At 40.5% G+C, this 15,887-nt stretch overlaps 1 protein-coding gene and 2 pseudogenes across 1 annotated transcript; 1 reads left to right on the top strand and 2 right to left on the bottom strand.

Annotated features, from left to right (window-relative positions):
* Window positions 1-1,406: 1,406 nt before the first annotated feature.
* On the bottom strand, window positions 1,407-3,868 carry RPLP1 (ribosomal protein lateral stalk subunit P1). The gene is made up of 4 exons (XM_024567734.4): window positions 3,654-3,868; window positions 2,864-2,938; window positions 1,767-1,884; window positions 1,407-1,526 (listed from the first exon to the last, which is right to left on the bottom strand). The coding sequence occupies exons 1-4, from the start codon at window positions 3,723-3,725 to the stop codon at window positions 1,447-1,449; spliced, it is 345 nt and encodes a 114-aa protein (XP_024423502.1). The 5' UTR covers window positions 3,726-3,868; the 3' UTR covers window positions 1,407-1,446.
* A 3,842-nt stretch (window positions 3,869-7,710) lies between these two features.
* LOC112311000 (glyceraldehyde-3-phosphate dehydrogenase-like) lies at window positions 7,711-8,895 on the bottom strand (annotated as a pseudogene).
* Window positions 8,896-14,864: 5,969 nt separating this feature from the next.
* On the top strand, window positions 14,865-15,654 carry LOC112311672 (small ribosomal subunit protein eS6-like; annotated as a pseudogene).
* The last annotated feature ends 233 nt before the right edge of the window (window positions 15,655-15,887 follow it).

Here is a 15,887-nt window from a genome sequence, read left to right as displayed (position 1 = left end):
GGGGAGAAAGCAGAAGCATGGGGAGATGCTGTAAACAAGCTTTGGAGGCAGAACCTGCATTTTTATAAAAATTTTTCTAAAACGTTTATTGATTTTAGAGAGGGAAATGATTGGTTGTCTCCCAAACCCACCCTGACCAGGGATTGGATCCACAACCTCGGAATGTGCCCTGACCTGGAGTTGAACCCCCAACCTTTTGGTGTACCTGACAATGCTTCAACTCACACCAGCCAGGGCCCTTCCACCAATTTGTAACCTCAGGCATGTTAACCTTGAGCTTTCCACTTACCTATCTGTGACATGGGGTCTCACCTGGGTACTGCTGTGCCTGTGAACGAAGATCAGCAGTGCTGGCCCTTAGCAGATGGATGAGGAAGGTACTTAACATGAAGCTATGGACCAATCATCTTTGACACACATTCCTCATTGTTTCACAATGGCCCTTTTCTAATGTGGAAACCAAAATTTAAATTAACGGTAACTATGCACTTATTCTTACTGTACCCTCCCCCTTACTCAAGGTCCAAAATTGTTTACGAAACCTTTTTTATGATGTACACGTGCCTAATGCCATCTCTTATTTTGGAGCTTTATGAAAAGGGTTATGTGCTGGAAAAGGGTCATTTACTGGAACTTGTTTTTTAATGTAACCTATTAGCAAGAATTCCTATCTGTAGTTTTTCAAGGCTGATAATTTAGAACCATTTATTTTCTGATGAGCCTGAAATTTTTACTATTTTTAAGTGTTTCGAACATTCTAGGAACGCCAAGATTCCCAGAGATGTATCTTAATGTCCACGTGTGCAAGATTATAAGGTGTTCAATTTTTCAAGATACAATAGCCATTTGCTGAAGTGGTTGTAGTCACTTACACAAACAGCCCTGTAACACTGGATTGAGTGGGACTCAAGTCCTGCTTTCTTCAACTTCTGAATCTCATGCCTCACTGAATGGAAAAAGGTTAAGAGCAGAATGTTCCAAGTGCCTGGCACATCACAGGTGCTCTGAATATACAATGTTTTATAAATCAAAGTCCTGTTGTGCCTTGGCGTTTTGAAAAGTGAAGCTATTTCCACTTCACACCACTCCCCGCCACGCTGCCAGAATTGTGCTTGGGCATTAGCAAAGGAGCTTTCTAAATCTGAGGACTGGACCCCACCACAGACTCTTACTCATGCCTGCAAGACAAACCCTGTAATCATGAAATTAACACAGGTAATCTGGACAAGGTACCTACCCAGATCCTTTCTCCTACCTCCCCACATGCAGTTCTCAATGCAGCAATATCACGTGCATTCTTAGTGGTGTCCAGTGTGTCACGGCAGAAAAGGTTGAAAGGCAGCATTAGAGAAGTGAGATCATCTTTATATAGCAAATCCCCACACAATCAGCAAGACTAGCAGCAGTAAAGTTCAGATTTTTATTGCCTGTGTTACAAAAAAAGGTTTAGTCAAATAGTCCGAAGCCCATGTCATCATCAGACTCCTCAGATTCTTCTTTCTTTGCTTCCACTTTCTTTTCCTCAGCTTAAAAAAAAAAAAAAAAAAAAAAAGTAGTCAATCACACACCTTTATTTAAACTCTAAAGACATCCAGCCACTTCAACTTACATGGTCAAAATACCCCCAACTTCCCTCAAACTATGCTCTTGGTTTTAGGATTTCTATACACCATCGACTTAGTAAGTCAAGGGCAAAAAAAATCAAGGGCAATTTTGCCTGTAATAATTTTAGATTCCACTCCTCCCTCTAATACAAAGTTTCTTACCTGGGGCAGCAGCAGTTGAGGGGGCAGGCCCTCCTGCTGGTGCCGCACTAGCTGCTGGGGCAGGTCCACCAGCCCCTACATTGCAGATGAGGCTCCCAATGTTGACATTGGCCAGAGCCTGCAACACAAGTGCATACAAAGGAAAATACTCAGTTCTGCCTTTTTGTTATAGTACTTACAAGAAAAGATGTACCTCCTTTCTAACTTACAATGAGTAGTCTCTTCCTTCTCTTTTGCTAGAATCTGCCAGTGACAGTTTGCTACTCAGATTTCCTAAAACTTAAAATCAAGGAAATCCATACATCTATATTAAAAATAAGCACCCATAAAAAACTCCCCAAGCTTTGAATCTCATGCTTGCATCCTATATTTAAGTATACAGTACAACTAGCCGAATTCCCTTTATAGATGAGAAAACTGGTCCCCAAATGCTGGCTTAACCTGTTAAAAAAAAACCCCTCAAGCTTCCTTAAGCCAGGATTCCTTCCAGTTCCACATCTCCTTTTAACAGTGAATTCATTTTCAAACTAAGTAATTCCAGGACTTTTTTCAAAGGAATTTACTAGAGATGATATAGGCACAATGTTTTCAATCTTTGAAAGCTATCTGCAGGGCACAAGGTGAACAGTTAGCATCGATGAGCTTCACTTGCCAGACATTCAGTAGCCTGCACAACAGAAGGTAGCCAGAGCCAAGTTCTTTGGGTAGGAATCCTGTCTTTTATACCCCCAAACAAAGTGAGTGGTCAATCAAAGGCTACCACACCCAATTTCCACTAAAGCATGCCATGATGCTAGGATTTACTTGGAATAGCATGGGAGCCATCTCCTAGGCAACCCTTTTAAAGAAGGAATGATCCGGTTAATTCATTTCCCATAGTTTCAGAACAGAAGAGAGACCAGTCTAAGATCAAGAAAGGAAAAACAAAGATAACTGAAACCTTAATTAGAAATGTGAGGAAAATTCACTCAAGAGTTGGTCCAGCAGCATATCAGGCCTTCTGTTACTTTTAAACGTTGTTTGGCATGAACGCCTTACTTAATAATCAGTAAAGTCTTCCCAAATTTACTTCTCCAAATCACTTTGCATCACCTTACCTTTGCAAACAAGCCTGGCCAGAAAGGTTCAACATTTACACCAGCTGCTTTAATGAGGGCATTGATCTTATCCTCCTAAAACAGATAAAATGACAGTACATCAGCAACCAAACCATAGCTTCCTTAAATGTCTCCAAAATGCCAAATTGAAAATATATAGTTGAAAACATGTGTACTAAACCATGTTTATCCACTTTCGATATTTTATATATGTTTATTCAAGACGACCTTTTCTTACGACTCTTTTCGGCTTTCTTGAGCAAAAGAAATGCCATCTGCTCCTGTCTGCCAGGCACCTTGCAAAGTGGCAAGTTCACCGCTGCCATTTCACGGGCTGGAGCTTGCCCATGTAATGCTATTTTAAGTTATTACTACAAGCTGGGAGGTGGAGCAGAAGTCATGTGCTCTCCTCCTTTCTACGCAACCTGGCTCCACAAAGCCTGCTAAATGAACCAGAAAAATTCAAGAATATCAAGCCAAAAAGATAGTGTCCTGAATATAACTGGGTGTGGATTAGGATACCCACGCGCTGCCTAAATTTCTCTAAATAAACTCTCAAAGACAGAGCGCGCAGCCGCAAACGTAAACCAGTCCCTCAGCAGCTAGCACGTGGCCTAGGCCCACGATCAACTCTCACGTGGGTCCACCAGATAGGTTCCTGGCCTAAAGCCGCCACGGGGGTGTCCACTGCCTCGGCTACGGCCGGAAGGGCCTCACCCGGAGGCCTGGGAGGGCGGGTAAATCTGCCGCCCGTGGGCCATGTCCGCCGCGGTCCAGGGCCCCCACTCACCGTCACCGTCACCTCATCGTCGTGCAGGATAAGGGCCGAGTAGATACAGGCGAGCTCCGAGACGGAGGCCATGGTGTAGGCGAAGGCTGGACGAGCGCTGCCGGGAGTGGTGCTAGTCGCCGGATGAAGTGAGGACCTCACCCCAACGCGGCCTTAGCTTCCTCGGAAGAACCGAGCACCTTAGCGGCAGCTGGGGAAAGGGGATGCTGCGCCTGCGCGCAGGGTCTTATAGGGACCATGCGGGCCAATCCACGCCGGCGCCTGGCGGAAGAGGCGGGGTGAGAGCCATTCGCTACAACCGTCTTGGAAGCGCCTGCGCACAAGGCGTGACTCGAATTCAAAGTGTTGATAGTAACCTACATATCAGTGCTAATTAATCCATTGGTTTCTCGCAGCTCAGGGATCGTGAACATTAAAAATATTTTTAGGAAAAAGTCACCGGGGTAAATGAATGTTTCCATGCGCTGTAGCTCCTGTGACACTATTCAGACATCCAGTTAATGACGTCCCAGCCCTGACCCCTGACCCCCGCCACCACTTCGGGGTAGGAGTTACTTTACTGCCTTTAGTCCTTGGTGCTTAGTACAGCGTCTCAGGTAAAATAAGTGAATATAGGAGGAAATGAGAAACTTGCAGCCTTAGGATAGCAGTAGAATTTGAGCGCCCACTAAATCCCAAGCTCTGAGCCACATGCTACAACGTTTCCTTTAATCTGCACACAACGTAAGAGTTAAATACTATTATCTCCATTTTATAGATGTCAAAACTAAGGCCTACCAGGGGTGTCCAACCTTTTGGCATCTTTGGGCCACACTGGAAGAAGAAGAGTTGTCTTGGGCCACACATTAAATACATAAACACTAATGAAAGCTGATGAGCACAAGGGAAAAAAAAGGTTTTAAGTAAATTGACGATTTTGTGTTGGGCTACATTCATAGCATCTTGGGACACATGTGGCCTGCAGCCACGTGTTGGACACCCTTGGTAATTAACCCAACATGACACAGTGTGCGGTGGAGTCTGGATTTGGAATCTGGACTCCTAATTTAAGTACCACCGTGTGTGTGTGTGTGTGTGTGTGTGTGTGTGTTTGTGTGTAGAGGGATGGGCTTGGGGATTATGAGTAAATTTTATCTTCTTTTCCCCCCAAAGAATAAAAAATATATTAGGAATGTAGGGGAACTTCCCATGTCAACCTCAATTTTTATAACTAAGGTACCTGGTGATTGGGTGGAAATGCCTTGAAAGTGCACTAGCGATGTTGCCAGCCCTCTTGCTGCAAGTGCTGCCGGGCTTAGGTGCCATACTCCATTCTTTTTATCCCTTGAAGCTAATAAAACCTCTGTTGGGTTCATACTGAGAGTATTTTTAAAATGTATTTTTAATTGAGGTATAATTATACCTCAATTGACATTTTCAATGTAAGAAATGCCCAAACCTGTATGAATTTTTAAAATGAGTTTATTTGAGCCAAACTGATGACAATTGCCAGGAAGCAAAACCTCAATGGATTGAGAAAATGCTCCAGAGAATGACAGGTCTGCACCCTGCTTTGTACATTACGATCAAAAGAGAGGACATAAGTGGGTTACATTAAATCCATTGGTGGTAGATTAGGGAGGTGGGAGAAAGAAAAGAGGCGAAACTTCTGGGATTGGATAAAAAGTAAAATGATAGAAACACATACTTCTTTTACATAGGTGGGTACAGGATAGTTACAAATCAACAATTAATAACAATGAGGTGATTTGTGGCCTCCACTTTGGTGCTTTGGTGTGGTATCTGTGCTTTGAGGGGTCTAGAAAAAGGAAATTACTTTGGCATTCCAAAGGCATGTTATTGTAGATGCAAAAGACAAGAAACAGGCTTGATAAAGGTAAAGACTGACTTTTCTCAGGGAAGTTTCTAGCCTAGGACATGACTACCCGCCATAAACTGCTTTTGGTTAATAAGTTTTAATTTCAGATCATTCTTTTGTGGTTACTTCAGGTCTCGGTTAATAAGGTCACCACACAGGCCTCCCCTCAGCTTGTCAGGTCTGGTATGTGGCCCCTTTTCATCTACAACATGGAACAGTATATTAGTTTAATATATACGACATAATGATTTGACCACAGTTAATTTAATTAACATCATCACTGTACATAGTTGTAATTTCTTTCTTTTTTTCATTAGTACAGAGGTTTTTTATTTTATTTTATTTTATATTTATCATGCCATGAATTCATAGAGAATGAGTTCCAGCAGCTCAGGCTCCTTTCTATTGGTTCTCACAAAGTGTGCTTCTCTGAGTAGAGCAGGCTGGTGCTTTGGTTGAACCCAGGTACTTTACTCTTTGGCTTCCTTTTTCTGATCATTGTCCTTCATACGTTTCAGGGAGATATCCTGGCTCTTAGAGAGCTTCATATTCTCCATACATACATTAATTCTCTTGACAAGAATCTTGCCCTTAATTTGTTTGTTCGCAACAATGCCCACCTCATGCTGGGTGACATTGTAGACTCTTCCAGTTTTGCCATGGCAACAGTTCGGGGGCATTCCTTTTCGAACAGTGCCCATTCCCTTGATGTCTACAATATCAATTTTCTTACAGATTTGCATGCATATGGCCAAAGGAACAACCCCATGTTTTCTAAAAGGCCTAGAGAACATATAGTGGGTACCTCTCCTCTTTCCCTTTGTGTTAGTTATTTTGGCAAATTACTGGAAGATGGCAGTTCTGGCCAAAAAGAAGCAATCTTTTTTCGTTTGATGAAGACTTAGGTCTACTTTCTTTGCAACTTTTAAATATGCAATACAGTATTGTTAACTATAGTCACCATGCTGCAATTATGTGCCCAGAATTTATTTATTTTTATAACTGGAAGATTGTACCTGTTGATCCCTTCACCTATTTTACCACCCCCCACCCCACACCCCTTCTTTACCCTACACCCTCTCCCTACAACTCCACCTATCTATTCTCTGTATTTATGAGCTTGTTTTTTTTCTTTTAGATTCCACATATAAGTGAGATCATGGTATTTACAGTAGTCCTCTGTCTGATTTATTTCACTTAGGATAATGCTTTAAAAGTTCCATTCATGTCATCTCAAATGGCAAGGTTTTATTCTTTTTCATGGCCAAATAATATTCTATTATACATAGACCACATTCTCTTGATTCTTTCATTTATGATGGACCCTCAGGTTGTTTCTAGGTCTTGGCTATTGTGAATAATGCTGCAATGAACATGGGGGTACAGACATATTTTCAAATTACTGTTTTTGTTTTCTTTGGATAAATATTCTGAAGTGGAATTGCTGGATCATATGGCACTTCTACTTTTAACTTTTTGAGGAACCACCATACTGTTTTCTATAGTAGCTGTATCAATTTACATCTCCACCAACAATGCATAAAGGTTCCCTTTTCCCCACCTCTCCCCCACCACTCATCTCTTGTCTTCTTGATGATAGCCATTCTAACAGGTATGAGGTGATATCTCCTTGCAGTTATAATTTGCATTTCTCTGATGATTAGTGATGTTGAGCATCGTTTCATATGTCTGTTGGCCAACTATATGTCCTCTGGAGAAATGTCTATTCAGGTCCTCTGCCCTTTTAAAAAATTGGATTGCTTGTTGTTTGTGTGTATGTGTGTGTTACGTTGTATGAGTTACTTGTATATTTTGGATATTAAACCCTTTCCAGAAGTATCACTTTAAAATATTTTCTCCTATTCAGTAGGTTGTCTTTTTTGTTTTTTTGTAGAAGGTTTCTTTCACTGTGCAAATAGTTTTAGTTTGATATAGTCCCAATTGTTTTTTGTTTGTTTGTTTGTTTTCCTTGCCTGTGAAGATATATCCAAACAGATATTGTTAAGAGTGACGTCAAAGAGTTTACTACCTATGTTTCTTTCTAGGAGTTTTATGGCCTCACATCTTGCATTTAAGTCTAATCCATTTTGAGTCGTTTTGTATATGGTGTAAGAAAGTGGTCCAGTTTCACTTTTTTTTGCATGTATTTGTCCAGTTTTTCCAACACAACTATTTTTGGGGGGCTGGGTACAGTGGACTTTATTGATGGTGCATGACAAGGTAAGGCTCCCTAAGTAGTCCCCCTTCTTCAGGGGGTCTGAGATGGAAACTGTGGAGGTCAGGAGATTCTCTGTATGTTAAGGGATCGATTTGGGACAAAGACTCCCCAGACTCTGAGGGCCTCTCTTCCTTTCCCTGAGGCTGATGGTATAGGTGGCTCTTATTCCTTGGAGGCCTTATATGAACCATAAGGTCTACCCTGTTGCTGTAGCCAAATTCACTGATACACCAGGAAATTAGTTTGACATAGTGGTCACTGAGGGCAATACCATCCTCATCATCGAAGGTGGAGGAGTGGGTGTCACCGTTAAAGTTGCAGGAGACAACCTGGTCTTCAGTATAGCCCAGGATGCTCTTGAGTGGGCCCTCTGATGCCTGCTTCACTGCCTTCCTGATGTCATCATATTTGGCAGCTTTCTCCAGGTGGCAGGTCAGATCTACAACCAACACATTGTGGGTGGGGACATGGAAGGCCATGCCATTGAGCTTCCCATTCAGCCCAGGGATGACCTTGCCCACAGCTTTGGCAGCACCAGTAGAAGCAGGGGTGATGTTCTGGGCAGCCTCTCAGCCATCATGCCACAGCTTCCCAGAAGGGCTATCCGTGGTCTTCTGGGTGGCAGTGATGGAACAGACTGTGGTCATGAGTCCCTCCACCATGCCAGAGTTGTCATGGATGACCTTGGCCGGGGGGGCAGAGCTGTTGGTGGTACGGAAGGCATTGCAGACAATCTTGAGGGAGTTGTTATACTTGTCATGGTTCACGCCCATCACAAATATGGGGACATCCACAGAAAAGGCAGAGATGATAACCCTCTTGGTTCCACCCTTCAGGGGAGCCCTAGCTTTCTCCAAGGTAGTGAAGATGCCACTGGATTCCACAACATATTCAGCACCAGCATCACCCCATTTGATGTTGGCAGGATCTTGCTCCTGGAAGATGGAGATAGATTTTCCACTGAATGAAAAGCTTCCTGTTCTCAGCCTTAACTGTGCCTTTGAACTTACCATGAGTAGAATCATACTGGAACATGTAGACCACGTAGCTGAGATCAGTGAAAGGGCCACTGATGGTGCAATATCCACTTTGCCAGAGTTAAAAGCAGCTCTGGTGTCCAAGCACCCAATATGGCCAAATCTGTTTACTCTGAACTTGACTATCATTTCTCAGGGTTGTGGATGGCACAGCATAGGAAGACATGGCTGTCTGTTGAACGGAAGGAGTGGAGAGCCCCAACACAACTTTTTGAAGAGGCTGTCTTTACCTCATTGTATATCCTTGCCTCCATGGTCATAGATTAAGTGACCATATTAGCGAGGATTTATTTCTGGGCTTACTATTCTAGTCCATCAATCTATACCTGGTTTTATGCCAGTGACATACAATTTTGATTATTGTAGCTTTATAGCATAGTTTGAAAACAACCTCCAAAGTGATACCTCCAACTTTGTTCTTCTTTCTCAAGATTTCTTTGGCTCTTTGGGATCTTTTGTGGTTCCATATAAATTTTAGTCTTAGTTCCAATTCCGAGAAGATTGCCATTCATATTTTAATAGACATTGCACTGAATCTGTATATTGCTCAGGTAGTAAGGACTTTTTATCAATAATAATCCTTTCCATCCATGAACAAGGTGTATCCTTCCATTTATTTGTACCTTCTTCAGTTTCTTCAATGTCTTATAGTTTTCAGAGTACAGGTTTTTCACTACTTTAGTTAAATGTATTCATCAGTATTTTATGCTTTTGATGCAGTTGTAAATGACATAGTTTCTTAATTTCTTCTTCTGATTGTTTGTCGTTGGTGTATACAAGCACAACTAATTTCTGTATATTGATTCTGTATCCTGAAACTTTACTGAATTAATTTATTATAATAGTTTTTTGTGGAGTCTTTAGGCTTTTCTATATCACATCACATGCAAATAGTAAGAATTTTATTTCTTCCTTTCCAATTTGGATGCTGTTTATTTCCTGTCTTTTTGCTGTGGCTAAGACTTCCAATAAAATGTTGAATAAAAGTGGTGATAGTGGGTATCCTTGTCTTGTTTCTGGTCTCAGAGGGAAAGCTTTCAGTTTTTTACCATTCAATATGATATTAGCTGTGGGTTTGTCATGTATAGCCTTTATTATGTTGAGATACATTCTTTTTATACCCACTTTGTTGAGAGTTTTTATCATAAAAGGATGTCGATTTTTTTTCAAATGCTTTTTCTGCATCTATAGAGATGATCATGTAGTTTTTATCCTTCATTTTGTTAATATGATGTAACATGGATTGACTTACGGCTGTTGAACCATCTTTGCATCCTTAGGATGAACCCCACTTGGTCATGGTGTATAATCCTTTTAATGTATTATTGAATCCAATTTGCTAATATTTTGTGGATATTTTTTGCATTGATGTTCATCAAGGACATTAGCCTGTAATTTTCATTTTTAGTAAAGTCTGTCTGGTTTTGGTATCTGCATAATGCTGGCTTCATAAAATATGTTTGGAAGTGCTCTTTCTTTTTCAATTTTTTTGGAATAGTTTAAGAAGGGTAGGTATTAATTCTTCTTTGAATGTTTGGTAGAATTCCCCTGTTAAGCTGTCTGGTCCTGGATTTTTATTTTTTGCGAGTTTTTTGATTGCCGCTTCAATTTCATTGCTAGTAATCAATCCGTTTAGATTTTGTATTTCTTCCTGGTTTAGTCTTGGAGGGTTATATATTTCTAGAAATTTTTCCATTCCTTCTAGATTGCCAAATTTGTTCACATGTAATTATTCATAGTATTCTTTAATGAGTCTTTTTATTTCTGTGATGTCAGTAGAAACCTCTTTCATTTATGATTTTACTTATTTGGGCTCTCTTTTTTCCTTGATGAATTTGGCTAAAGGTTCACCAATTTTGTTTATCAATCAAAGAACTAGTCCTTAGTTGTACTGATCTTTTCTGTTTTAAAAAAATTTGTTTATTTCTGCTCTGAACTTAATTATTCCTTCCCTCTGTTTCATTTGGGTTTTGTTTGTTCTTTTACTACTTCCTTGAGGCTTAGAGTTAGATTGTTTATTTGGGATTTTTTCTTGCTTCTTGAGGTAGGCCTGCTTTTGCTGAACCCTATAAATTTTGAAATTTATAGTTGTGTTTTCATTTTAATTTGTTTCAAGATAGCTTATTTCTCCTTTGATCCATTGGTTGTTTACTTGCATGTTGTTCAGTCTCCATGTATTTGCGTTTTTTTCAGTTTTCTTCCTATAGCTGATTTCTAGTTTCATGCCATTGTGGTCGGAAAAGATGATTTCAGTCTTCTTGAATTTATTGTGGCTTGTTTTGCGGCCTAATATGTGATCTGTTCTGGAGAATGTTCCATGTATACTTGAAAAAATGTGTATTCTGCAGTTTGGAGATGAAATGTTTTATAAATGTCTATTAAGTTGATATGGCTTAATGTGACAGTTGAGGCCACTATTTCCTCATTAATTTCCTGTCTGGATGATCTATTCATTGATGTGAGTGAGATATTAAAAACCCCTTCTATTAGTGTATTGATGTGAATTTCTCCCTTTATGTCCATTAATACTTACTTTATATATTTAGGTACTCCTATGTTGAGTGATAGATATTTATGATTGTTATATCCTCTTGGATTAACTCCTTTATAATTATGTAATATCCTTCCTTATCTTTTTCTTACATTTTTTTGTTTTAAGGTCTATTTTTGTCTGATATGAGTATTGCTACCCCAGCTTGCTTTTCTTGTCTACCCCTTCACTTTCAGCCTGTATGTGTCTTTTGATTTGAAGTGAGTCTCTTGTAAACAGGATATAGATGGGTCATGTTTTTTTAAAAAAATTATTTATTGATTTTAGAGAGAGAGAAAGGGAGAGACAAGTATCAATTTGTTGTTCTACTTATTTATGCATTCATTGGTTGACTCTTATATGTGCCCTCACCAGGGATTGAACCCTCAACCCTGGCTTATTAGGATGGCACTCTAACCAACTGAGCTACTCGGCCAGGGCAATGGGTTATGTTTTTTAATGCATTTAGCCACACTATGTACTTTATTGCCGCTTTTTTTTAAACTTTGGTTTTTTAAAAAAGGATTTTATTTATTTTTGGAGAGAGAGGAAGGGAGGGAGAAAAGAGGGAGAGAAACAATAACGTGAGAAACATCGATCAGTTGTCTCTCATATGCTCCCTGACCAGAATGCAACATGCAACCCAGGCATGTGCCCTGACTAGAGATCGAACCAGTGACCATTTGCTTTGTGGGCTGATGCCCAACCAACTAAGTAACACTGGTCAGGGCAGTACTGAAGCTCTGAATCCATTTACATTTGAAGTAATTATTGATAAGTATGTACTTATTGCCATTCAAAAAATATCCTCACTCGAGGATGTTTTTTCTTGATTTTAGAAAGAGAGGGATGAGAAACCTATAGCCAGTATCATACTCGATGGGCAAAAACAAAAAGTTTTCCCTATAAGATCAGGAACAAGACAAGGATGTCCACTTTCACCACTTTTATTCAACATAGTATTGGAATTTCTAGCCACAGTGATCACACAAGAAAAAGAAATAAAAGTCACCCAAATTGGAAAGGAGGAAGTAAAACTGTCATCATTTGCAGGTGACTTGATAGTGTACATGGAAAATCCTATAGGATCCACCAAAAAACTACGCAACCTAATAAGTGATTTTGGTAAAATAGTGAATACAAAGTCAAAATTCAGGATTTGAAAGCATTTTTGTACACCAACAATGAAACATCAGAAACAGAAACTAGGGGGGGAAACCCATTTATTATAGCAACAAGAAAAATAAAGAACCTGGGAATAAACTTAACCAAGGAGGTATAAAGACCTATACTCGGAAAACCACAGGACACTGAAGAAAGAAATTAAGGAAGATACAAATAAATTGAAGCATATACTGTGTTCATGGATTAGAAGAATCAACATCATTAAAATGTTCATTCTACCCAAAGCAGTCCATAGATTCAGTGCAATACCTATTAAGATAACAATGACAAATTTCACAGATTTAGAACACATATTTCAAAAATTTATACGGAACCAAAAACAACCCCAAATAGCTGCAACAATCTTGAGAAAGAACAAAGTAGGGGGATCACAATACCTGATATCAAACTATATTACAAGGCCACTGTAATCAAAACAGTCTGGTACTGGCATAAGACAGGCACATAGATTAATGGGACAAAATAGAGAGCCCAGAAGTAAACCCATTTCTCCGCGGTCAATTAATATTTGACAAAGGGAGCAGAAACACAAAATCAAGTAAAAAGACCTTCTTCAACAATAGTGCTGGGAGATCTGGAATGGTACCTGCAAAAAATGAAACTCTATCACCAACTTACGCCATACACCAGAATAAACTCAAAATGGATAAAAGACTTAAACCTAAGCTGTGACACCATAAAAGTCCTAGAGAAAACAGGCAGTAAAATTTCAGGTATCCCACTTAGCAATATTTTCATCGATACATCCTCTAGAGCAAGGGAAATAAAAGAATGAAGAAATGGGATTACATCAGATTAAAAAGCTTCTGTACATCTAAAGAAAACACCATCAAAATGAAAAGGGAACCAACCATAGGGGAAAACATATTTGCCAATGATACCTTGGGCAAGGGTTTGATCTCCAAAATATATATAGAACTCATATGACTCAATGCCAGGAAGACAAACAATCCAATTAAAAAATGGACAAAGAGTTCTGGCTGGTGTGGCTCAGGGGATTGAGTGCTGGCCTGCAAACCAAAGGGTCACTGGTTCAATTTCCAGTCAGGGCACATGTCTGGGTTGTGGGCCAGGTCCCCAGCGGAGGATATGTGAGAGGCAACCACACCTTGATATTTCTCTCCCTCTCATTCTTCCTCCCTTTCCCTCTCTCTAAAAATAAATAAATAAAATCTTTTTATAAAAAATGGACAAAGGACCTGAACAGACACTTTTCTAAGGAGGACATACAGAGAGCCCATAGACATGTGAAAGGATACCCAACATCACTAGCCATGAGAGAGATGCAAGTTAAAAAAACCACAGTGAGATACCACCTTACAACAGTCAGAATGGCCATCATTAACAAATCAACAAACAACAAGTGCTGGCAAGAATGTGGAGAAAAGGGAACCCTAGTACACTGTTGGTGGGAATGCAGACTGGTGCAGCCACTGTGGAAAACAGTATGGAATTTCCTCAAAAAACTAAAAATGGAACTGCCTTTTGCCCAGCATTTTCTCTACTGAGATTATACCAATTCACCCCAATGTTCATAGCAATGTTATTTACAATAGCCTAGTGCTGGAAACAGCCTGAGTGATCATCAGTAAATGAATGGATCGAAAAATTGTGGTACATTTACACAATGGAACAGTACACAGTAGAAAGAAAGAAGGAGCTGACCCATCTTGAGTTCCAGCCAAGATGGAGGTATAGGTAGAAACCCTTCACTTCCTTGCACAACCAAAAGGAGGATAACAACCAATCTAAAATCAATAAACAACCAGAAGTGCCAGAAAATCAAACTGCATGGAACTCCGACAACCAATGAATTAAAGAAAAAATCACCCAGAACAACCAGACTGGTAGGGCGGACAGTGCCAGCCGACTCAGAAAAATGGAGGCTAGGCGGCTGAGGGGCAGGGTCGACTGCCCAGCTCCATGGACTGCGCCGGAGGGGCTGACTTAGGGGAAAACTGAGACTCAGAGCTGACTGTGGGCTAAGGCTGGGGTTGCTGCGGTTGTTAGAAACTGCACTAGAGACGAGCAGGTGAGCTGCATTGTTCCCTCTCTGACCCCTCCCCCACAGGTAGCGCAGCAAAGAGGGTTGCCCTGCCTGGGTGAATGAATACCTAAGGCCTCACCCCTTACAACTTATCAGCTGTGTCAAGACAAAGAAGTATGGCCCAAATGAAAGAACACAGCAAAACCTCAGAACTAAGCGATGAGGAGATAGCCAACTTATCTGATGGAGAATTTAAAGTCCTGGTAATCAAAATGCTCACAGAACTGACTGAGTTTGGTCGAAAAATGAAAGAACAAATGAAAGATACCCAAAATGAAATAAAGCAAAATATTGCCTTTTTTCTGCGGTGCCTCGGAGGCGGTCGGCAGCTTCAAGATGAAGCTGGACATCTCTTTCCCAGCCACTGGCTTTCAGAAACTCATTGAAGTGGATGATGAACACAAACTTCGTACTTTTTATGAGAAGCGTGTGGCCACAGAATTTGCTGCTGACGTTCTGGGTGAAGAGTGGAAGGGTTATGTGGTTCGAATCAGTGGTGGGAACGACAAACAAGGTTTCCCCATGAAGCAGGGTGTCTTGACCCATGGCCGTGTCCACCTGTTGCTGAGCAAGGGGCATTCCTGTTACAGACCAAGGAGGACTGGAGAGCAAAAGCACAAATCAGTTTGGGGTTGCATTGTGGATGCCAATCTCAGTGTTCTCAACTTGGTCATTGTAAAAAAAGGGGAGAAAGATATTCCTGGTCTCACTGATACTACTGTGCCTCATCGCCTGGGGCCCAAAAGAGCTAGAGAATCCACAAACTTTTCAACCTCTCTAAAGAAGATGATGTCCGCCAATATGTTGTGAGAAAGCCCCTAAGCAAGGAAGGTAAGAAACCTAGAACCAAAGCACCTAGGATTCAGCATCTTGTTACTCCACATGTCCTGCAACACAAACGTAGGCGTATTGCCCTGAAGAAGCATCGTACTAAGAAAAATAAGGAAGAGGCTGCAGAGTATGCTAAACTTTTGGCTAAGAGGATGAAGGAGGCCAAAGAAAAACACCAGGAACAAATTGCCAAGAGATGTAGGCTGTCCTCTCTGAGAGCTTCTACCTATAAGTCTGAGTCCAGCCAAAAATGAGGTCTTCTAAGAGTAATAAATAAATAAGGATAAACATCAAAAAAAAAAAAAAGAAAGAAAGCAAAATATTCAGGGAACCAACAGTGACAAGAAGGAAACCAGGATTCAAAGCAATCATTTGGAACAAAAGGAAGAAATAAATATCCAACTGGATCAGAACAAAGAAACAAGAACCCCCCAAAATGAAGAGAGTCTGAGGAATCTCTGGGACAACCTGAAACGTTCCAATATCTGAGTTATAGGGGTGCCAGAAGGAGAACAACAGCAAGAAATT

The sequence above is a fragment of the Desmodus rotundus genome, chromosome 7 (genome assembly GCF_022682495.2).
Source record: "Desmodus rotundus isolate HL8 chromosome 7, HLdesRot8A.1, whole genome shotgun sequence".
In the NCBI taxonomy this organism is placed as follows: Eukaryota; Metazoa; Chordata; class Mammalia; order Chiroptera; family Phyllostomidae; genus Desmodus; species Desmodus rotundus.
The sequence above is the reverse complement of the archived record's forward strand: the minus strand, read 5'-3'. Positions and strand labels throughout refer to the sequence as shown.